General features: G+C 39.2%; 1 protein-coding gene across 1 annotated transcript; it reads right to left on the bottom strand.

The window, feature by feature from the left end:
* Positions 1-386: 386 nt before the first annotated feature.
* Lrrc63 (leucine rich repeat containing 63) lies at positions 387-22,396 on the bottom strand. The gene is made up of 9 exons (XM_013011336.1): positions 22,291-22,396; positions 14,436-15,122; positions 13,917-13,970; positions 10,050-10,219; positions 7,271-7,369; positions 4,681-4,817; positions 2,801-2,884; positions 1,942-2,181; positions 387-606 (listed from the first exon to the last, which is right to left on the bottom strand). Exons 1-9 carry the CDS (start codon positions 22,394-22,396, stop codon positions 387-389), a joined length of 1,797 nt encoding a protein of 598 aa, XP_012866790.1.
* Between the last annotated feature and the right edge of the window lie 1,631 nt (positions 22,397-24,027).

Raw genomic sequence — 24,027 nt, 5'->3', positions numbered from 1 at the left:
TAACTTGGAAATCATATCAACACACACATTTCAGTGATGACTCTGAGATGCTCTTAGTCATTTAGTTTGTATACATGAAGAGACCATATGTAAATATAAAACATAATCCTTTTTATATTTTGCAAAGGATTTGGACAATTATCTTCTTATAATGAGCCTGGTCTAAAAGAAATCTTCCAGATCTCCACAGAAATCCAAAGGCCTGTGCTGAGTTTTCATGAGTAATTATTCTGTAACACTTTCCTAATCGTTACAAATTTGCAGAAGGAGCTAGGATAACAAAGGGCACTATATAAGGAGACCCTGGTGTCTTCCATTCAGAACCTGTACTCCAAGACATGAATTGCTCATGTGTAGCTATGATTGGCTTTTAAACATAGTATGTATCAACTGTATTCTTCTTCATCTGTCCAGTCCACATTTAGAGTTATTATTTTATTTGTAAGACGTGTGTAAATAAAATTAGTTTCCCTCATTTTCTCAAGGCAGGAAGTAGAACAGACCAGAAACAAAATAGGAAGCTGTGTGGCTCCAAAAATATCAGTGGATCGGATGATGCGAAAACCTCCAAATCTGGGGCCTTGACACCAGTCGCACGTGGATGTGCTGGAATGAAGAAACAGCCAATAAGATTAAAACCTGTGGTATTGATCCCATTGCTTTGGGCCTGTGTGGAGGCAGGACTTTCTTGTGGGAGCCAGTGGCTGAGGAAAGCTTCTCACCTCATGACAAAGAAGCAAAAGAGAAATGGGAAGATAGTTATATCCACCATTCTCTTCAAGGTCCTGTGTCCCAGTAATCTCTCACGAGGCCCTACCTCTTAAAGGTTTTACCTCTTCCCCCTGGGGTGGGGTTGGGGAGAGAGCCTTGAAGATACAAACTGTAACACCTTTCTTTTATAAAGTCAATATTGATCATTTGTATATTCCTGGTAAACCCCCCTTCTTAGGCGTACAACAAACACCTTTCTCTCTTTTTGTGCTAATCCTGGTGCATGAACTAGGGGTCTGGACTCTGTCTCTGAGCTTTTTTGTTCAAGGTTAGTGCTCTAGCACTTGAGCCACACCCCCTACTTAGGGCTTTTTGATGGCTAATTGGAGATAAGAGTCTCCCAGACTTTCCTGCCCTGGCTGGCTTTGAACTTTGATCCTCAGATCTCAGCCTCCTGAATAGCTAGGCTTACGGGCATGAGCCACAGATGCCCAACAACAAATATTTTTAAAATCAATAGTTTGGACACTGTTTGTGAATATGTAAGTAAAAATAGCTTCATACTATCTGAAGGAAATAGAGATCTATTTGGATGGACTATCAGTACACAGAGGTTAAGAGCCTTAGTCCTGAAATCAGGTCACGACACCAAAACTTGCCATCTATTGTGTGTGTTTGTGGAGGTGGAGAGGGAGGCTTGAACTTAGGGCCTGGATGTTGTCCCTGACTTCTTTCTTTCCTCCTTCCTTCCTTCCTTCCTTTCCTTCCTTCCTTTCTTTCCTTCCTTCCTTCCATCTTCCTTCCTTCCTTCCTTCCTTCCTTCTTTCTTTTGCTTTTTTTTACACCATATTCTCAGAGCAACCTGTGTAAGTTAACAACCCTCACATTGCCATCTGTTGTTGGAATCATATTCCTTCTTACATGAACCAAAATCTCATATTCAGCAATGAGTTCTGGATTGCAAAAGAGGATTTACTGTTTGCACCTGTCTGTAAGGCTTTGTTACAACCCCCTGACCTTTTTTTCTTTTTATCAAATGCTCTACTACTTGAGCCACAGCACCACTTGTAGCTATTTGGTGGTTAATTGGAGCTAAGAGTCTGTATTTGAACCATGATCAATCTCCTAAGTAGCTAGGATTACAGGTGTGAGCAACCAATGGCCGGCTTGAGCAGTATTTTAGGTACTCAAATGTATACTTTGGTGAAAGGCACTTTAGAATTGACATACCTTTCAAGTAAACTTTGAACTTCTGCTGAAATTTCATCATGAAACATACAGAGGTTATTTCTGAGAATATAAAAAGCACAGGTATCAGTAAGTCTTAGGGGACTATTTCTGGAATTCTGTTCCCAAAAAGCAGGATGAGTGTATGTATTCTCATATTGGAGTTTTGTCAGGTTAAGGTCCAGAATTCCAGACGGGAAAGCAGTCAACTCATTCCCATCTACATTCAGTTTGTCAAGAGAGCTGCACATAAAGAAAACCATAGTGTTAAAAAGATGCTGATGCAATGTAAAATATTGAACTAAAATTTTGACCTGGCATCCTTTACAATTGACATTAAACTTGGTAGCAACAAAACATGTATTTCAGTATTTCTTTAGAATCAAGAGAAAGTTAACCTAGCCAATATTACTATGCAAATAAACACAAACTGTGTGAGTAATACAGTTGAAACATGTGTCCAGAGATGTTTGCCAACTGTGTCACTATAGAAAAAGAAGTATCTCCAAACACAGGAATACTATGGATACTACATCATATATCACAGTATAATGATACACAGAAAAATGTTCTAATAGCTAAGTCAAATATCAATACATACTTATTCATTCAAGCTTAATAAAGTCAAGGAAGTTTTATCTTATTCCAATGTATGATAGGTTATGTTTTACACCTTGTTAAAAATTATAGGGACTCCGATCCTTATAAAGTTCTGTACATTAATCATTCAGATTTTGCATAAACTTTACATGCCTCATATATTTTATGGTCATTAAGTAAATAACTCAGTGTTCTTAGCACCATCTTTACCAATTATTCTTCAAGGGATAAAACTGGGAACTAGCCACTTCCAAAAAAATACCTGAGATTCTGGATTTCATTTGGAATGGCAGTAAATTCATTGTAGGAAACATCAAGTTCCTCAAGACTGGGAAGGGAAAATAACCTTAAATAAACAGAAAAATCAATCGTTAAAATGAGTATGTACTTTCATTACTGAGTAAAACAATGAAATAAGTAGCGGTGTAAAGTATCCTTTTGTAAGATCTTGTAATTTATATAGACTCCTTTTCATTATAGGTGATATAACTTTCATGTAAGTTCCTAATTATGAGTTATCTATCCATTCAAACTGGTGTGAGATGTTTAGAGTGCACAAAACCCGATTTGATTTTTTTAAAAACAGATTTTTTCCCCCTTGAGTGCGTTACATAGCTTCCTAGGTTGAGAAGGTAAGAAATAACCACATTCTGAGAAATAAGTCAGTTAGTCTTTTCCAGTTCAGGAAGCCAAATTCTCAAGACTCTTATGTCCAATTTTCAGCAAAAAGCTGAAAGTGGAGGCATTCACTCAATGGGACCTGAGACTTGTCCAGAGACCTTTCCTACTCTACCTTCTGCTTCTCCTGAAAATTCAGTATTGTACCAAATCATCATTATACACTTCCAAAACTAAATTGCATATCCATCAAACAAGCCCAGCATCCTCTTTTTTATGGGGGGGGGTCCAGTTGTGGGGCCTGAACTCTGGGCCTGGGCGCTGTCCCTCAGCTCTTCAGCTCAAGGCTAGCGCTCTACCACTTGAGCCACAGTGCCACTTCTGGCTTTTTTCTTTTTGCTTACGTGGTGCTGAGGAATCGAACCCAGGGCCTCAGGCATGCAAGGCAAGCGCTCTACCACTGAGCCACCTTCCCAGCCCCCACCACATCCTCTTTCTCTACCTTCTCCTCTTACAAACTCAGCATCAATTTCTGTCTCAAAGGATCTGCCTGCTCTTAGGGATCTCATATAGGTGGAGTCATGCCATATTTGTTCTTTTCTCTCTGATTTATTCCACATAACAGAATGCTCTGAAGAATTATCCTTGTTGTAGCATGGGCCAGCATTTCATTCTTTGTGAGAATGTACGTGTGCATAATTTTGCTTATACACTCATCTCTTAATGAACATTTAAATGGAGGCCACTTTTTGTCTATTATGAACAGAAGTCGTGGGTTTTCCGTTACCCTGTTGTTGCACGACTGAATTGCTGACTTTTTTTTCAGACTATTTCAGAGTAAATAAAGTTGCTATGGACAATCCAGTAGCTACCTTCTTCCTCTTATAAAAAAGAGAGCTATTGAGTACATCACATGGGAATACAAATTCATGTCACTATAAATTTATAGCATCCAACTTTAGCTAAGCTTAGCTAATGCTTAGATTTGAGGGTCATGGTTTGAAGCCAGCCCACACAGGAAAGTCCATGAGACTCTTACCTCCAATTAATCACTAAAAATGATGAAGTAGAACTGTTGTTCAGGTGGTAAAGCACGAGCCTTGAACACAAAAAGCTCAGGGACAGCAACTCGGCCCTGATTCAAGCCCCAGAACAGGCACACATGCACATGCACATGTACACACACACACACACACACACACACACACACACACACACACACACACACACACACACACAAAGATACTGGGGCAATTCACTTGAATCACTTTAGATGATTTGCATTCATTCCTTTCACAAGAGATGTCTGCTTGTTCATTCACTAGACCCATATTGTCTGCCAACTGTTTAGCTGGTAGAATCATTTTGAATACCAGAATAAGAAACAAATCAGCAAATTTTAACAGAGTAAGACTTAATGAATAACCAAAAAGCTTCCAGCTACTTTCAAAAGGGAAACTGATTCTTAACGAAAGTGCAAGCTCTTTATTTTCTGTGTTTATACTCCCAGACAATCAACCTTACCCACTTGGAAGATCATAAATCAAATTGAATCCAATGGCAAATACTCTAAGGTACTTAAGGTGGTAAATTTCAGAAGGAATTTCTTTGATAGGATTATTTCTCAGTATCAGTACTTGTAAATTTTTAAGAGAAAGTATCTGGGGGACATAAAAGAGAAACAAACATGGATGAGATAATACAGCATTAAAACCCGTATAAATTCTGAATAAATACAGTAAATTCAGTATTGAAATATTTATTGGCTCATGTCATAGCCCTTAATAGAGTCTTTCAGTCAGTTTTTTATAACTAACAGCTAGCTCTAGTAGACCCAGTGAGATACTGCAACTATGGTATGCATGTACCTTTGATCAAGAAGAGGCCTTTTCTAAATATGAAAGGCCATCAGATGAAAATGAGGGAAGAGGTATTCACCAGAAAGGTGCATAGAATTAATCTTCCTGATTAGGGTTGAACTTTTCTTCTACTAACAGTCTTTTCATTTAATATTTCTGCTTCACCCCTCTCCCACCCTAAACTATTCTACTCTGTGCTCTACCTAATTCCAATATTTGGAACTTTTTATGGAACCTGTATTAACTGCAGCTTTCCCACCTACCCCAACCATGGGCGTTGTATTCACCGCCTTCACCCTATGCTAACTGAAAATAATTAGCCTATTGAAGAATGAGCCCTTTTCCAGGTGCTAGTAGTTCAGCTCTGTCTATAATCCTGGCTACTTGAGAGGGTTAAATCTGAAAGATTAAGGGTCAAAGCTAGCTTGAAGAAGAAGCATCCTTGACATTTCATTTTCAAGTAACCAGCAAAAATCCAGGCGGAAGGAGTGGCTCAAGCAGTAAGGCATCACCCAAGCAAGTAAGACCTTGAATTCAAGTCCTAGTATTTTTTTAAAAAGCACTTTATATCTTACATCTTAATAGCCCCCTTATACTTCTACCTGATTTTTTAATTGGAAAAAATTTATTTTTGTCAGTTGTGGGCTTGAACTCAGGACCTGGGAGTGGTTCCTGAGCTCTTTTGCTGAAGGTTCTACCACTGTGATCCACAGTCCTATTCTGTTTTTGTTTGTTTGTTTTTGGTAGTTAATTGGAGATAAGAGTCTCATGGACTTTTCTGCTCAGGCTGGCTTTGAATTGCCATCTTCAGATCTTAGCCTTCTGAGTAACTAGGCTTATGGGTGTGAGACACCAATACACAGCTAGATAGAATATTTTTGGGCAGATAATTTGTGTGTAAGATATAAATTAACTTAGAGTTCTAAGATCTTTATATTCCCTGGGAATTCTCATCTAGTCAAATTAGTAGAATTTTGTCTAGTCAAATTAGTAAAAACTGGGGCTGGGAATGTGGCTTAGTGGTAGAGTGCTTGCCTACCATGCATGAAGCCCTTAGTTTGATTCCTCAGTACCACATACACAGAAACAGCCAGAAGTGGTGCTGTGGCTCAAGTGATAGAGGGCTAGCCTTGAGCTAAACAAGCTCAGGGACAGTGCTTAGGCCCTGAGTTCAAGTCCCAGGACTGGAAAAAAATTAGTAAAAACTGTTTTTATTTTTTGTATTAAAAAAAGAACAGGGTAATTCTTCCTAGTGGAAAGAAACCCCTACAACATTACTACTTCTGTGCTCTTGCATTACTTTTCTTCCTGGCTCTTACCACCACAGGGCACACAAAGCTGGCGTATGTACACCTGTGCTCTCACCCCACTACAGCACAAGTGCCACAAAATAGGCATTTTTTCTGCTGTGATTAAAAATGTTTCCAATACTAGGTATTTGAAACAGGAAGAATGGCAATTTGCCAAAATTCAATTCAATAAAAGTCAATATTCTGAAAGTCAATTTATGAACAACCAAGTATCCAGCAACTAATAAAACATTTACCCAAACCACTGAAAACAAAATCTGCCCCTAATTACTCTTAATGTTTCATTTATTTGAAGTGACACTATATCTGATGATTTTTCATTCAATTTATTAAGCAGAAATCGAACCCTTCCTTATGGTAATTAAATCTTGTTACTGTTAACTGTTAACTGGGTCCTGGTGGCTCACACCTGTAATCCTCACTAATTCAGGAAGATGAGCTCTGAGGATTGAGGTTCAAAGCCAGTCTGGGGAGGAAAGCCCATGAGATTTTTCAATCTTCAATTATCCACTCAAAAGACAGAAGTTGGAGATGTGGCTCAATGGCAGCCTTGAATGAAAAAGATATGGGACAGCAGCCAGGCCCTGAGTTCAAACCCCAGTACTGGCACACAAGTCTAGTTATTAACTTGGTTGCTGTAGCTCATGATTAGCACATGGATAGAGGTACTTTAGGTTTTATTCAGAAGAAGAAGTTACTTGTTATGAGTGACACAATTATGAGAATGTATTTGAGAACCTGACTTTCACCCAGTCTTTGAGGATCATAGTGCTGAGTCTTCCTAAGAAAAAAATCTGTACTTTTCTACAGTGAGCCTTTTTTGGAAGCAACCCAAAATGTGTTTACTTTAAAATAATTTTGGAGTGTTTAAACTGTCTAGTTTGGTTACAATTATTCACAATAATAAATTATATCAATATACAAACAACAATAAAATGGACTCACTTCATGAGGAAATTGGGTGAGATCATTAAATGCTAGGTTAAGATATACCAATTGTAAAGCAATTGGTGAGAGGTCTGGACAATACCGGAGAGAAAATCCCTAAAGGAAAGTGACAAAGGGTAAGGAATTAATGATTAATATAAAATCTGCCCACAGGATTGCAGCATTTTGGAATATCTAACAACAGTATGACAGACAACCTCAGCAATAAGGTATACAATCAAACTTTCCTAAGTTCATGGAGAAATTGTAACTCTGTGTAGTGTTAGTTAGTTTTACTTAGTTGTTGGTTTTTGAAGAAGGATCTTGCTATACAGTGGAAGTTGGCTTCAAATTTATCTTAATGGCTCCATCTTTAAAATTCTGGCATTACAGGATTATGTTATCATGCTAGACCTTCCAGGTACTTTTAAATTGTGTTGCGCTTACCCTGACTGAGAGAGAGCATCTTTTCAAATTTAAAAGGGTAATTTGTTTCAGCAAATTGTTAAAAGTCTTTTGCCTATATTTTCTGTTTAATGTGATTTTATATTGAATTATAGTCTCAGTTTCCTCTGGTAGTTTACAAAGCACATCTTATTTTTCTGTGGCCCAAACCTTAAACATGGTAAACATGCTGAAAATATTAGTTTTGTTGGTGGTGTTGATCATAATTCTGAAAGCCACAATATCAAATCCCCCAAATTACAATCCTGAAAGATTAAAATCCTATTGAAACCTTGAGAGTTGAAATCATGAAAACTCCAGTTTCCACTGAAACTAGAAGTGCTACATATGAGTGGTGAAGCTGAGTTCTTGGAAGAGATGAATGTGTGTTCTGCTGTATTCGGCATAATGCCCAAATTATTCATTTGTAAACTACTTCTGGCCCTTCACACATAGTGCCATATCTGCCTTCAGAAAATGCCATGTAGCTGGGTATCGTGGCTCATATCAGCATTCAAGAGGCTGGCAAAGGTCAGCCTAGGCTACAAAGAGACACTCTGTGAAGAGAAGAAGGAAGGAAGAAAGGAAGGAAGGAAGGAAGAAAAGAAGGAAGGGAGGGAGGGAGGGAAATAATCACAGATTAGAAGGTTCTTGCATGAGATTTGAGGAGGGTCAGAGAGAAAAAGAAGAAGAAAGGACAAACTGTAAGAGAGAAGAGAGGTAAAAATTCAAAGACAAAGAGAAGAAGAGTATCAGGAATCATGAGATGGGGACAGAACAGCTGAAATGCATGGAAAACAGAAAAGCAACACACATAGAAAAGGAGATGTCACTGGTGTCTGGCTACTACTTGTTAAAAAGTAGGAGAAACTGAAGCAAAATCCTGAAATAAAAAGGTGGCTCTTAGACAATGCAAAAAAAAAAAAAGAAGAAGGGGGGTAGGGAGGGAAAAGAAAGAGTAACACAGAGGGTAAGTATGGTCATTTTGTGCACATATGGAAATGTTATGATGAAACCTCTTACTATGTAATGTAGACCAATAAAATTTTTAAAAGAAAGATTATACTGTTTTTCAGAGAATAAACAAATGAAAACTTAATGTGCTAAGTGACCTCACAATCAATGTTGCTACGCTGATGCTAAGCTCCCTCCCAGGTTACAAAATACAGGGCAAAAGAAACAATTCTTAGAGATTTGACTGATGGAGAAGAGTCTTTCCATATTGAACACTAAATCTAGCTGAAAACTGCACATGTCACTGTCTAATGGGTGGCATTTTCAAAATGGTCTCTGCTGTTTTTCTTATTTCAATTAGACATACAGATTGTGTGTGTGTGTGTGTGTGTGTGTGTGTGTGTGTGTGTTTGGGTCCCAAGGCCTGAACTCAAGCCCTGCACTATTTTGCTCAAGGCTAGTGCTCTACCACTTAAGCCACAGCTCCACTTCGGGTTTTTGGTGATTAATTGGAAGTAAGAGTCTCATAGACTTTTCTGCCTGGTCTAGCTTTGAACTGTGAACCTCAGTTCTACCTCCTAAGTAGCTAGGATTACAGTCATGAGCCACTAGTGCCTGCTAAACACACAGATTGGAGGACAAAGAATTCTGGGTCCAAATCCAACCTCTTCTACCTGCTTACTGGGTGGTCTCATGAAATATAGTTTCACTAAGCTTCAGCGTTTTATTTCTTTTTTGGGGGGTGGGGGTCTGGTTGTGGGGCCTGAACTCTGGGCCTGGGCACTGTCCCTCAGCTCTTCAGCTCAAGGCTAGTGCTCTACCACTTGAGCCACAGCGCCACTTGCGGTTTTTTTCTTTTTGCTTATGTGGTGCTGAGGAATCGAACCCAGGGCCTCAAGCATGCAAGGCAAGCGCTCTACCACTGAGCCACCTTCCCAGCCCCCCAGGGTTTTCATCTGTAAGTAAAGATTCTAATATATACTTTGCAGAGCAGTGAGTTTTAGTGCTCGTACAGAATATAATTAATATTTAATAGACTTTAGTTACTATTATTGTTATTCTCCATGCTTGTACAAATCTAGCCTAGCAGTAGATTTGGCATGAGTTCCAAAGATTTTTGATAACTTAAAAGTATAATAATAAGCTGGAAACCCACTGTCCATACCAGGTTGGGTAATGAAAAAAAAAAGGACTGTAATTATCTTTTGATAATATAGCTGGTGAGACTAAAAACAAATGATTACAGACAGATTTAGAGATGCAATTTTACTATGTTCTTGGGGGAATCTATTGAATTAGGAAAGACTCCATCAATACCATGGAAACTAACCTACAATAGGATACTCAAAAAGTACTTGTTAGTGCATCAGGAGACTGATGTTCAAAAGCTGTAGCAAACCTTGAGATTAAGTGCATTTCTTCCATGTACTTGGCAGGTCACGATTGCCAGTTCGACAATGGCCATGATAGTTTCATAGCGTGTGGCTGCAACTGACTTAAAACCTTCGCCACGTAAAACATGGCTATCTGGCTTTATGGTTCTGATGGTTCCAGTGGTTCTAATCAATCCTAAATAAACAAAGCCAAAGAGAACATAAAATATAAAGGAAACCACAAGAGCATAGCTCAGATATCACCTCCCAAGAGACAGCTCCATTTCTCCCCTAACATCATCTTGATCCAAATACCCTGTGCAATTTAACTCTTCTCTCAGTTTGGAGATTCCACATAGAAAAGGAAAGGAAAAAAAAACAAACAGCTCAGGAATTAGCCAAGAAAACACTATCTAGCTGGTCTCCAGGTAGCTCACACCTGTAATCCTAGTTACTCAGGAGGCTAAGATCTGAGGATCATGGTTTAAAGCCAGCCTTGCTTGGGGAGTCTGTAAGACTCTTATCTCCAATTAACTACCAAAAGGCTGGAAGTGGAGCTGTGTTTCAATCAGTAGAGAACTAGCCTTGAAAAAAAAGCTCAGGGATGCTGGGCACTGGGTGCTCACACCTGTAATCCTAGCTACTCAGGAGGCTGAGATCTGAGGAGCGAGGTTTGAAGCCAGCCCGGGCAGGAAAGTCTGTGAGACTTTTATCTCCAATAAGCCACCAGAAAACCAGAAGTGGCACTGTGGCTCAAGTGTTTGAGCATTTGTCTTGAGCTGAAGAGCTGAGGGAAATAAAAAGACTGTATCCAAATGCACTTTGTCATGACGTGGTGGGCTTTGCCTTCCATTAAAATATGGACTGTGTAAGCATACACCAGGTATTGGATGAAAAAATAGTTGGAGATTTTATGTACAGTAATCAGTTTATAAATGTGCATCCATTCTTGCTGTATTACTTGCCAGAATGTATTTTGAGATCTCCAATATGTTTTGAGATTTGCAGGTCATTTGCTTCAATGAGAGAAAGTAACGCATCTTAGCATCACTACAACATCAAAAAGTTCACCTTTGAACTCTGAAAACACACCGGACCCCTTTCAGATCAACAGATATAAAAATTAACTGCAGAATAAAGAAAGGTGTATGGTGTGATATAAAGAGACTTGTTCTTGGGAGAGGGAATGCAGCAAGAAGGATGGCAGAGGGAATGAGCTGTGTGCTCACCCACCCTAGCTGCCTTTTGAGTGGGAAAGAAGAAATCAATAGAAATCCTTCATTGGTCTCTGAAGTATCTGTTTCACTTGCTTTGAATCTTCCAATGAGTGAACCCTCAAAAACTCAAAGACAAAAAAATATGATTAGGCTATACATATTGTCTAATCTCATAAGGTGAAGGAGACCCCAAAATTAATCCATGTCACAGACTGGCTGAATAACAGGGAGGGCTGGTGGGGTCAGAAAGTCCTACAGATGGAGTAGTACCTCCTGCTAACTACTGTTACTCAAAGATTCATTTGTTATGTTCTTTTTCTGCCTTAGAATTTTGAGTTTAATTTTTAAACCCCAAATTCCAGTATTTCAGTGAATCTCTCCAACCTATTCTTTATTCTCTTGAGCACAATACTCACAGTGACTTTTAAAACCCTGTCAGAAACTCCAACTAGGAGCTGTTTCTGATCTTTTCTTTCCACTAATTTTCAGACAATTTGTTTTGTAGGGTGCTTCTTCCCTTCCTTCCTTCCTTCCTTCCTTCCTTCCTTCCTTCCTTCCTTCCTTCCTTCCTTCCTTCCTTCCTTTTCCTTCCTTCCTTCCTTCCTTCTTCCCTCCCTCTCTGCATCCATGACTGTCTCCCTCCCTCCCTCCCTCCCTCCATCCCTTCCTTCCTTCCTTCCTTCCTTCCTTCCTTCCTTCCTTCCTTCTTCCTTTCCTCTTTACTTTTTCTCTATCTCTTTTTCTTCCTCTCACTTTTGTTTTCTTTTTGAAACAAGCTCTTGCTCTATAGCCTAGGCTGGCTTTGAATTTTTGATTTCCAGACCTCTGTCTCTGATGTATTGTGATATTTTTTTAAAACTTAATGCTGAGATAACATTTATAAAGGAACAATTTTAAGAAGTATGGACAATACTCTCCCCTGCCCACCCCTCTTTTTCTTAGTCAAGAGTAGCACTGATTATTTTCATGCCTAGTGTTGAGCTTTGTTAGGATGGGCCTATTTTTAGGTATAGGTTTTCTGATCAGAGCTCCATGTGTTCACCAGGGCACTTAACAGTTTGGCAGAATTTGAGCTCTATTATCCATCTTTTGATATAACTAGAAAAATTTATGTGATTCTTTAGTTTCTTTGCTGATTTCCCCTCTGCAGTAAGTCTCAGAGTCCTGTTTCCCAATTCCCAGCTTAGAAATTATCTGGTATCCTTGAGGGAATTTGTGAACAGATTTCCAAATTTACTTCCTTTCAGTCCTCTCTTGTCCTAAACTTTGTTCCCTATGTTCTACTGATCCTTTCAGCTTTGAAGCTAAGAGCCATCTCCTCTGCCCCCTGACATGGACACATTCTGCTTGGATTCTCTTCTCCCACAGCACAAATGCCAATAGGCAAAAAGCTAAGGTCAAGGTGTAACTCTGGCATGAGCTTCCCTTCCTTCAAGTATTTAGTCACTAAATCCATGCCTGCATTGGTTACTTTCCAGTGCCTTCAACATTGATTTCATGTACATTTTGGCAGCTTTAATAGTTTATTTGGCAAGAAGGCAAATCCAGTAGAAGCTATCAATCATGTATAGAGCAAGAAGTTTTAGGGCTATCTTAAAATTTGTGTCTGTAATTCTAATACCTAACACTCCTGTGGGTATTATTTCCTGCTAGTTTTCATTTATTTGGTTTTTGTCTTTGGGTGCCTGATTATTACAAATTGTTTGCTACCTACTATTTTTGTGATAGTGTTGGTAGAGACGAATGCAAAGCCTGGGATGATGTAATCTTTTTTTCTCAATTTATGCTAAAAAAAAAAACTAAGGTTAAAGCCCTATGACACTGTCTGGAATTAGTAGTTAACTCTCATTAATTCATGTCTATCTGCCACATTCAGATTAAAAAATGCATCAACTTTTAGGGGCTCAACTAACTATAACTAAACTATAGTTAAGTGGCAGTGCACATTGCCTCCTCAGCACGGGTCTCCCTGGGTTCCATTCCCAGCACCATAAAATATACAAACAAAAATAATCATATGTCAGCTTCGGCATCCCTAACATCACTATAATATCTGGTTCACAGTCCAAACTTAGCCAGGCACCTGTAGCTCACACATGTAATCCTAGTTACTCAGGAGTCTGAGATATGAAGATCTCAGCTAGCCCAGGCAAGAAAGTCCATTAGACTCTGATCTCCAATATCAAAAAAGCTAAAAGTGGAGCTGTGACTCAAGTGGTAGCCTTGAGCAATTAACCTCGGGGTCACTGCCTAGGCTCTTAGTTCAAGCCCCAGGACCACACAGAGACACACATAGACATAGAGACACATACAGATACAGATACAGATGACACAGACACACACAGACACATAGACACACACACACACACACAGAAAAATTAATTCCTAACTCATGGGAAGGGATGGAAGGAGGAAAAGGAGAGAGAATGAAGGAAGGAGTGACACTGACCAAGAAGCAATGTGCTCATAACCTGACTTATGGAATTGTGACTGCTCTGAACAATTACATACTAATAATATTTTTTTCAAAAAGTTAATTGATCAGTAATTGGCTTAAGAAACTGAAAGTGACATTGAGACACACTGAATTACACAATCTATACACAAAATTACCAATATTTATGCAGAGAATGAATTTTATAGTTTCTAAAAGAATGATATAAATCTAGAATTTACCTTCCTGTGTTGATTTTTGGACAGTCTCTGCCTTCCCACTTTCTACGAGAGCCTCTAGAAGAAAAAAAAATGGGTGGGGGAGACAAGTTTGGAGTTGTTAAAATTCATTTGAGGGTATTAGAACTTCGTTGTAATTGCTCATTATTTAGTGAATTGGGATGATCCATGGAAATGAATCCATGAAGGCCTTTACTTATGGCGTTCATCTAGATAACCTTCTCATTCCTGTTCATGCACATTTTTTCCTTCATGTCAGTTTTTCTGAACCTTTGATTCAGCGATCCTTTTGGCTCTCATCATTACCCCATGGTTGGAGTCCCCAGTTTGTCCTGGGTAGAACAACAAGATCAGGATTCTTGTTACAGCCCATTGTCCCAGGTGTTAAGTATATATGCAAAAGGTGATTTTACCTTTTCACCCTTAAAACCCCGAGAAAGGGTCCCATTTGCTTATATATATTTCTCCCCACTTTGCTCTAATTGACCCTTGTTATTACAGACCATGTTCTATCATATTTACCTATTTCAGATTGTCTTCGAGGTTTTCTTGGGATCACTGGTATTGGTAAGCTTTTCATTCCTACAAACTTAGCTGAGCCTAGTACCACTTTATTGACGATTTGCTTAACATCGCCTAGTACCACTTTATTGACGATTTGCTTAACATCAGCTTTCCAAGATACAGTCTTCTCTGGTTTAATAGATACACTGCTGGATGCAGAGCTTACTAATACTTCAGTTGACGCTTTCAGAGTAGAAGGAAGCTCAGAGTCTGTAATCTTTGGCAAAATTTCAAGCTGAGGAGAACTTTCCTTTAACCGGGTAGTGATAACCAAGTAACGACCACTGAAAGGTTGGGAAAACTTTGAGGGAATATCTGAAGAGTCTCTTATTTGACCAACCGGAATCTTCTTGAGTTGTTTTTTCAACTTTTCCCCAAAAACTCGCTTAGAAGCTGACTGACATCGTGGGAAAAATATGGGAGGAGGAGCAGTCTCTGGTAAGTGCCAATAGGTACGGATAACAGATTTGGGGATCACAGTTCGTCTTCCTGGTATCTGAAAATCAAGACAGATATTTCGGATACTGACTTGTAATTGTGGATGTTTTTCTGAAACTTCAAGAAGCCTAGTTCTACCTATTCGTTTTGGAATGACTTTATCTTCAGTAACTGGTACATTGAGTAGCTTAGTTTTACCAGTCTTGGCTGAAAGAAGAGAGAGAGAGAGGAAGTAAATTTACATTCCATTTATCAGTATGTCAGGCATAAAACTAGGACTGTCTTAGCTTTTATAATTTTTCTTTACCCATTTACAGATCTCTCACCATCTGAAATATGTTTATGCTTGCTCAGCTTTGGTTAAGTGATGGGGATAAAGTTTGAACAATAGAAAAAGTGCAAAGGCCAAATCATATTAGATTTAGAAAGAGTGGAGAGATGCTCTGGGAAGAACAGAGCCGATGGAGAAATATAGGATATAAGGAAAGATTATAACCATTTGTCATTCAAACTCTAGCAAGATGACTTGGATGAAGTTTGAGAACATTCTGATACTGGCTATAAAATGTCACACATTTAGTTAAGCTAAACAGTAAGTCTTTTCTCTTTTACATCTAGAAATCCACTGAGCCCAGATTCTTTTTTGGGGGGGGGTATATTAACAGCCAACAAGCATTTATATATGGTTATTATTATTATTGATAAAATATGTAGAAACAGATTTTGTTCTCTGCTGAGCCTTGTCCTTTGACCACTTTTCACTCTTTCAAAAAATAACACTTGGCCAGGTGCCAGTGGCTCATGCCTGTAATCAATCCTAGCTACTCAGGAGGTTGAGATCTGAGGATCATGGTTCAAAGCCAGCCCAGGCAGGAAAGTCCATGAGACTCTTATCTCCAGTTAACCACCAGAAAACCCAAAGTGGCACTGTGGCTCAACATGGTATATATAGCATTAGCCTTGAGCAAAGAAGCTCAAGGACAGTGCCCAGGCCCTGAGTTCAAGCCCCATGATCACTACCAATAACAACAAAATAATACTTGCTTCAGTTTTTCATATGCTTGGTTTTCTATGGATCAATCATTTTTTTCCCCAATGCTCCATTCAACCTGCCAAACTTCTGGTAGAAATTTTCCCAGCTATTTAAAAACCTTAGTTCCCTATTTTTGCCCTGAGGGCCTTCCCTTGTACAGCCCTCTGCATTCTCCTTTGTCTGGAATGATTGTCCTCTAGGCCAGATGTCCACCTGCTATGCTTTCCCCTGATTCCTTTTCCTCAATTTCATCTATGCATGTGTCTGGGTCCTGGGTTTTGATGGCACCTTCCAGTAAGTTCTTTTTTATTTTACTTAAAAAAATTTTTTTATTGGTTGTGGGGCTTGAACTCTGGGCCTGGGCATTGTCCCTGAGCTCTTCAGCTCAAGGCAAGTGCTTCACCACTTGAGCAACAGTACCACTTCTGGTTTTCTAGTGGTTGATTGAAGATAAGAGTCCCATGGACTTTCCTGCTTGGGCTGGCTTTGAATCTGGATCCTCAGAACTTATTCTCCTGAGTAGCACCGGCACCCATGAGCCCAGATTCTTATGTATCTCAGTCTACCAGATGTGCCTTTTCTTTCCCATGGGGCAGAACGTTACATGACATTTTTCTCAGCTGAACGCAATACATGGATGACCTCTATATTGAAATGAGAAGGCAAGATATTAATTTTTATCATATTAATCATAGTTATTTTCAGTTTTCTGCCTGATCAATTTCAAGGTCTGTGTTATTCCTGAACATGGTTTTGATGTTAGCTCCGTCTGTTTAGATTTATTCCCCGCCCCCATGTTTTGTAGCCAAGTACTGGTGGCTCACATCTATAACATAGCTACTCAGGAGGCTGAGACTTGAGGATCCCAATTCAAAGAAGCCTGGGTAGAAAAGTCCATGGGACTTTAATATCTAATTAACCAACCAAAGGCCAGAAGGAGAGCTGTTGTTCAAGTGGTAGAATAACAACCTTGAACATTACACTCAGGCCCTGAGTTCAAGCCCTAATACTGATACAAAAATAAATAGATAAACACATAACAAATAAATAAATACATAAGCAAACATACATTGTAATTTTTTCTCCCAATGTTTTTATCGAGATTAAGTGATTATGTAAGCTTCACAGACCTGTGGCATAGTTATACTTAGCTAGAGTAATTTTTAATTGAAAGCTAAACTTGATATGTAAGTTACAGAAGGGTAGATAATTGCATGCGTAGCTTCAGTTTCCTTTATCCTTTTTTTTTTGGTCTTTTTTACAAATTTTATTTTACTTTATTGTAAAGGTGATGTACAGAGGGGTTACAGTTATGTAAATAATGAGTACATTTCTTGTCGAACATTGTTCCCCCCTCCCTCATCTTTTCTTTTTTGTTGTCTTTGAGTTTCCCTATGAAGTCTTTAATGAATAGAGTATGTATCTTATAGCTCCCTCAATTGCAATCCACTATTATTATGCTATAATGCTATTGATCTAGTATAGGGTGAAACAGTGTGGGAAATGTTCTGTGATATGATTAAACCTCGGTTTTTGAGTGGGCCTGAACCTCTTCTCTATGGGTCAGAAATTGTTTTAGTCTCCCTCTCCTCACCTTCCCTGAATACGAAAGCTAAAGGGGCTAGACTTGGCTAAATTTTCCCTTCCTTTAAATTATATGGGGTTCTGGTGACCTAACTTCTCTTAAAGGACATATCTTTGTTGTGGAGAATGCTCTGGGATGATTTTATTTTATTTTATGGGTCATGGGGCTTGAACTCAGAGCCTGGGCACTATCTCTACTATCTACATGCAAGACTAGCGCTCTACCATTTTGAGACACAGCACCACTTCCAGTTTTCTGGTGGTTAATTGGAGATAAAATTTTCTTGGACTTTCCTGCCTGGGGTAGCTTCAAACTGTGATCCTCAGGTCACAGCCTCCTAAGTAGCTAGGATTACAGGTGTGAGCTACTGGTGACTTGCTCCTGGGACTATTTAAATGAACACCTTACCCTTCTTCCTCGAGGACAAATGTCTCCACTCTTCTCAAAGAACTTGGTGCGTTCCAAAAGGAAAAACCATGGCACTGTAGAGTTACCAGAAACTTCTAAATCTCAAGGAGGTCTACACTCAACCTCTAGCAAATCATCAAAATTAACATTTAAGTGTCCTACCTGTTAATGGTTCAGTTTTCTTCTGCTTCAAAGGAACTAGTTTCCATTTTGATCCTACCTTTTTAGGCTTTGGGATGATAGTTTTTCCTGTGAAATACAGAAAGGAAAAATAAGTGAAGAAGCAAAAATATTCAAGTAAATCTTTCCACACTGTGCCACATTTCTTCTTACCCTCAGACTTTACACAAAGAAATAGCACTGATAATTGCAAACGGTTTCATTCAGGCAAGGGATCTTGAAAAGAAAGCAGATGTATATGTATCTCTAGCAACTTTCAATGCATTTCTTCGAGAATACAAGTGAATGATTATATCCTTTTGGTTTAACTTCCTTATGTCTGAAGTCACAAAGCACAGTAAAGGCTATAATACCTTTTAGAATAAGTGCTATATGAGAGGAAGCAAAGCAGAGAATCACAGGCCATGTGGTCAGTACAAAGAAATCCAGTATAGATTGTAATATCAAGGACACAAAACCTATACATGCTCTGCTAAAGATTGGATAATGCATCTCTTTGCACCTGCATGGTACCCCATCTGAGCACATCCTGTACTGTGTTCAATCTTTAAGAAAAGGCTGGAGCTCTCATGTTTGAATTCATCCTGCCTCTAAATTCTTTCTTGTAACGGAACCAAGGTTGAAGGATAACTTGTGTTTCCTGCCTCTCTACCACCCCCCATATTTAGAAGTAGAATTCTCTAACATAGAAAAGATCATTGATTGCTTGTTTGCTTTTTTGATTCATTTGAGGATGGAGATGACCACTTCCAACCTCTTTATATTTTAACACTGACACTACAAGTCTACTCACATTTACTTTTCAAGTAAGTGTGACCTGCAGTTTTCCATTTCTAATATCAAAACTATTATTACAGTTACTACTGATGTCTTGTGGCTACACTCAGTGGATATGTATTATAATTTTTCTTTATGACCTCCTTTTTAGCATGTGATATATATATTTAATATATATACACACATAGATATAAACTAGTAGTTGCCTTTTATGTTTTTAAAATGGATACATTTTATTAGAAGTTGAATTTTTCACTCATCTGTATTTGCATCAATTCATTGTACAAGAAGGTTTTCATATGATATGTTCACATGTACATACAATATACCTTAATCAGACTCATCCCTTCCCATCCCCAAACCAATCTTCAGGGAATGTTGGAGGGTGAATCACATTGAAGTGCACTGTATCTATGAACAAAAGTTGAATAATAAGTGTTAGGGGATAAAGGAAAGAGAGTAAGTGAAGGGGTCAATCTGATTAAAATACTACATGTGCAGGTATGAAACACCAAGGTGAGATCTTTGTAAACAATGTACGTACCCTTTAGGAAACAATGACAGGAATGTCAAATAGGTCCTATTGAGGATATAGTTGGAGGTATAACTGGAAAGGATGATGCAGGAGGGATATGGTTAACATACTTTATGTACAAGAATGATATCTGACCATTTGGTATTTTAATCTACTCTTTTTTTCGTGATAACAGGCTATCATTTTTCCTTTCCTTCCATTCTGGTGACTCATCCCTCCTTTCTAAGTAAATCTTTTTCTTTCCTAATTTACCACTTAATATTCCTAGGACCTCAGTCTTATTTGCCATATACAGTAATATTTTTTTTTTTTGGTGTCAGGTCCTGCAACTTGAACTTAGGGCCTAGGTACTGTCCCTGAACGTTTTTGCTTAAAGCTAGTGCTCTACCACTTGAGTCACAGCTACACCACTACTAGCCTTTTGTTGGTTAATTGGAGATAAAAGTCTCACAGAACTTTCCTGTCTGAACTGGTTCCAAACCATGAGCCTCGGATCTTAGCTTTCTGAGTAGCAAGGATTACAGACATGAGCCACCAGCATCTGGCTTCACTAATTAAATTTTAAAATCTCAATCCATAAGCCCTAATGTCTCAAACTTACCATGCCCAAACCACATTCATCAGTGATTTCTGTTCTGATTTCCCTTGTAGAGATATATCTTCTGAGTACACACACACACACACACACACACACACACACACACACACACACACACAAATATCCATAGTGGTTTCTTTTTTTTAATGATGAAAATACTGTGGAGAGGGGTTACAATTACATGGGCAAGGTAATGAGTACATTTCTTATCAAGCATTGTTGCCTCCTCCTTTGTTTCCCCTTCCCATCCCTTTCCATCCCACTCCCCCCTGCCAAAGTTGTAAAGTTCGTTTTTCGACATAACGTCTTGTACATCTCATTGTTGCAATGGGTCTACCTGTATCCCTATTTAAACAATTTGTTTTTTTCTTTCCCCTCCCCCAATTATACCAACATCAAATAAAGTGAAAACAGGGGTTATGCCATGGGGGAGGGACATACAAAGCAACAAAGAAATATCTTATAAATATGTTAGAAACAATAGCAAAAAAGAAAAAAAACATTTGAGTCCTTATCTTGGGGTTCATTTCGCCTAACATCAAGTTATCTGACCATTTCTGCTTGTCTCAGAAACATACTAGTTATTGCAAATAAGGGAAACCATGAGACCTATGTTACTTTGGGCCTGGCTTACTTCACTTAATATAATTTTTTCCAAGTCTTTCCATTTCCTAACAAATGGGGCAATGTCATTCTTTCTGATGGAGGCATAGAATTCCATTGTGTATATATACCACATTTTCTTGATCCATTCAGCTACTGATGGGCGTCTGGGTTGGTTCCATATCTTAGCTTTGGTAAATAATGCTGCAATAAACATAGTTGTGCTGATAGCTTTAGTATGGTCTTGTTTGTGATTATTTGGGTGGGTAAATGCCCAAAAGTGGGATTGCTGGGTCATAGGGGAGCTCTATGTGGAGTCTTTTGAGAAACCTCCATACTACTTTCCAAAGTGGTTGAACAAGTTTACACTCCCACCAACAATGCAGTAAGGTTCCCTTCTGTCCACATCCCCTCCAGCATCTTGTTGTTATTAGAGTTCTTGAGTATAGCCATTCTAACTGGGGTGAGGTGGTATCTCAATGTTGTGATTTACATTTCTTTTATGGCTAGGGAGGTTGAGCATTTCCTCACGTGTCTAAAAAATATGGAACACTTCACTAATTTGTGTGTCATCCTTGTGCAGGGGCCATGCTAATCTTCTCCTTATCGTTCCAATTTTAGTATATGTGCTGCTGAAGTGAACACACAAATCCATAGTAGTTTCTTATGGCTGCTGTAAAAAAAAATTCCACAAACTGGGTGGCTTAAAACAACAGAAATTTGTTCTCTCACTGCCTGGAATCCGAAGTCTACAATCAGTATCATTGAGCTACAATCAAGGTATAAGCAGGGCTATTCTCCCAATGGAATCCTTTTTATGGAACCTAATCTTTGAAAAGTACAGACTCATTCTATGCAGAAATATTGGATAGCATTGCAGCACTATGCTTATGGCCATTGTGTGCGAGTGTGTAGGGGTGGAGAGGTGGAGCACATGCACGTGTACAGTATTAGAGCTTGAACTCAGAGCCTCTTGCACTTGCTTGGCTTTGTTGCTTAAGATTACCATTCTTATCACTTGAGCTATACCTCCACTTCTGAGATTTTTTTTTTCTGGTTAATTGGGGATAAGAGTCTTTCAGATTTGTTTGGACGGGCTGGTTTCAAACTATGATCCTCAGACCTCAGCCTCCTGAGCATCTAGGATTACAGGCACTGGCACCCACCCAGCTGCGAAGGGTTATTTTAAACAGTGCAAATACCAACAAAAAGCACAAAGTTGAAGAAACATGGCACTAAACATACCAGAGAAAAGGGACACTTGTTCACAGAGTGAGAGTTGAAACAAAAAGCCCATAGGTTTCCCAGTTCTTCTCAGAAGGGAGTATTGTGTTGAATGATTCATATCTTTCTTAGCTATCCATGGCCACCCATGACTTGGAAAGAGCTATAAGTGCTGATTTAGAGTTACAAATAAATTTTATCAATGAGGAAAACCTACATTACCAAGTGCACAAATAAAGACTGTACTTGTAGAACTGGACTTGTTTGGATTGTATTGTACTTATAGAATTGACAACCAAATGTTATCATTTTACAACACACATTTGTCAGTTATGATTAGTGAATGTCCTTAGTGGTTCTGAGCAGCACAAGTCAATGAATTTCTATTGAAATGCACAAAGGTTAATGCAAATGTCTGATTAACACACATACCTGTAGTGATTTTCTTCTTATATGTAGACAATTTAGGGAGTTTTGGAGGTAAAGGTCTTCGAAGAAGTATTAATGGTTTTTCTATTTTACAATAACTTTTTTCCATAATCGTTGATCAAGTGAGAATTGAAGTTTTTGAGTGTGCTTAAATTGCTGCTGAAAAGTAATTTAGATTTCATATTAATGAAAATCATTCTGTTAATTATGTTAATATCATACTGAACCTAAGTAGGTTTTTTTATAAGGAAAATAATTTACTTAAAGTTTTGGGTTTATAATTAATCAAAAAGTGACAGGACATAGTGGGCATCGGTGACTCACATCTGAGATCCTAACCACTCAGGAGGCTGAGATCTGAGGAGCCAAGCAAGCCAAGGTAGGAGTCTTTGAGAGTCTTTGAGGAGTCTTATCTCCAGTTAACCACCAAAAAGCCAGAAAGGAGCTGTGATTCAAGTGGTAGAACTGTGACTCAAATGGTTTGGCACAAATGCTCAGGGACAATGCCTAGGCCCTGAGTTTAAGCCCCAGAACCAGCTAAAAAAAATGTATCAGAATTTGAATTCAGGACCTTATGCTCTACTAATGAGCCATACCTACAGCCCTGCTTTTTGCTGGTTAATTGAAAATAAAGTCTTGAGGACTTTTCTTCCCAGCCTGCCTTCAAAGTGAAATCATTAGGATTTCAGCCTTCTGAGTAGCTAGGATTACAGGTGTGAGTGACCCATGCCCCACTCAGAATTTTATATATACATATACATTACATATATATTACAAATACAATATATATTACATATACAGAAATTATATATACATACGCACATGTATATACATTATATATAGTATATACACAATTCTATATGTGTATATATATACATATGTACATTATCTATTGAGAAAATATATACATGCATATGTTGCACCATTCAAACACTCACATACACACACACCGGTCATTCTAAAATTTCCCACGTGAAATGGGAAATGTACTGTCAATGTTATTTCAGTCAATAAAGGGTGATTTTTTTTTTCTTAACCATAAAAATGACATTTCTTTCACTACCTCCAAAGTGTTATCGCTCCAAATTTAGAAAGGGTTTGGTCAAAAGATGTGAAAGATCCTTCTATTGTACGCAGACGCTCAAGGCTCACTTCCTGGCAGCAAGTCCCCGTTGATGTTGGCAATTTTCCATCTGTAATATCCAAAGCGATAGCTGGAAGAACTGGATTCCTACACTACCCAGAGGCTTTTCAAACCAACTGCTCATCTTTCATCGCCTTTTCCTGGGAATCTAGGCAGCTCTAGTTAGGCTGTGGTGTTCCTGTAGGATCCAGCTCCCATACAAGCAGCCTGAGGCTAAGGAGGCCGACCTTGGCAACCAACATCCCTAGACAGGTAGGCCGGTGGGGGGCCTCACCACTGGCGCGAGAGGGAGAGAGGGCGGGAGAAAGGTGGGGCGAGGGCGGGGCCACGACGAGGGGGCGGGGCCACGGCGAGGGGCGTGACCGGAGAGTGGAGGGGCTAGGGGCGTGGGCGGGGCCGGATGGCGGGGCGGGGCCAGCGCGTGGGTGGGGCCAGCACGCGGAGCGGGGGCCAGCATGCGCCACTGAGCCCGGCGGAGCCTGGAAGAGCCGGGTCCGGCCCCCGGCTCTGTACAAGTGGCACCCACTGGCCCAGCCCCAGGACTGCTTGGAGAGGCTGCGGAGCTGTGGGGCAGCTGGAGAAGCCGCTCCACAGGC

This window comes from Dipodomys ordii, unplaced genomic scaffold, assembly GCF_000151885.1.
Source record: "Dipodomys ordii isolate 6190 unplaced genomic scaffold, Dord_2.0 Scaffold1, whole genome shotgun sequence".
Lineage (NCBI taxonomy): Eukaryota > Metazoa > Chordata > Mammalia > Rodentia > Heteromyidae > Dipodomys > Dipodomys ordii.
The sequence above is the reverse complement of the archived record's forward strand: the minus strand, read 5'-3'. Positions and strand labels throughout refer to the sequence as shown.

Bases quoted from the DNA above. Each gene is read 5' to 3' on its own strand.
- Lrrc63 (XM_013011336.1), bottom strand. From the start codon at position 22,396: ATGGAAAAAAGTTATTGTAAAATAGAAAAACCATTAATACTTCTTCGA. The intron at 13,971-14,435 runs GTAAATATGATA...TTTTTCTTCTAG, and splicing joins TCGAAGACAATCTGAAATAG to AGGCTCTCGTAGAAAGTGGG. The intron at 2,182-2,800 runs GTATTTTTTTGG...CTTTATGTGCAG, and splicing joins AATGAAATCCAGAATCTCAG to CTCTCTTGACAAACTGAATG.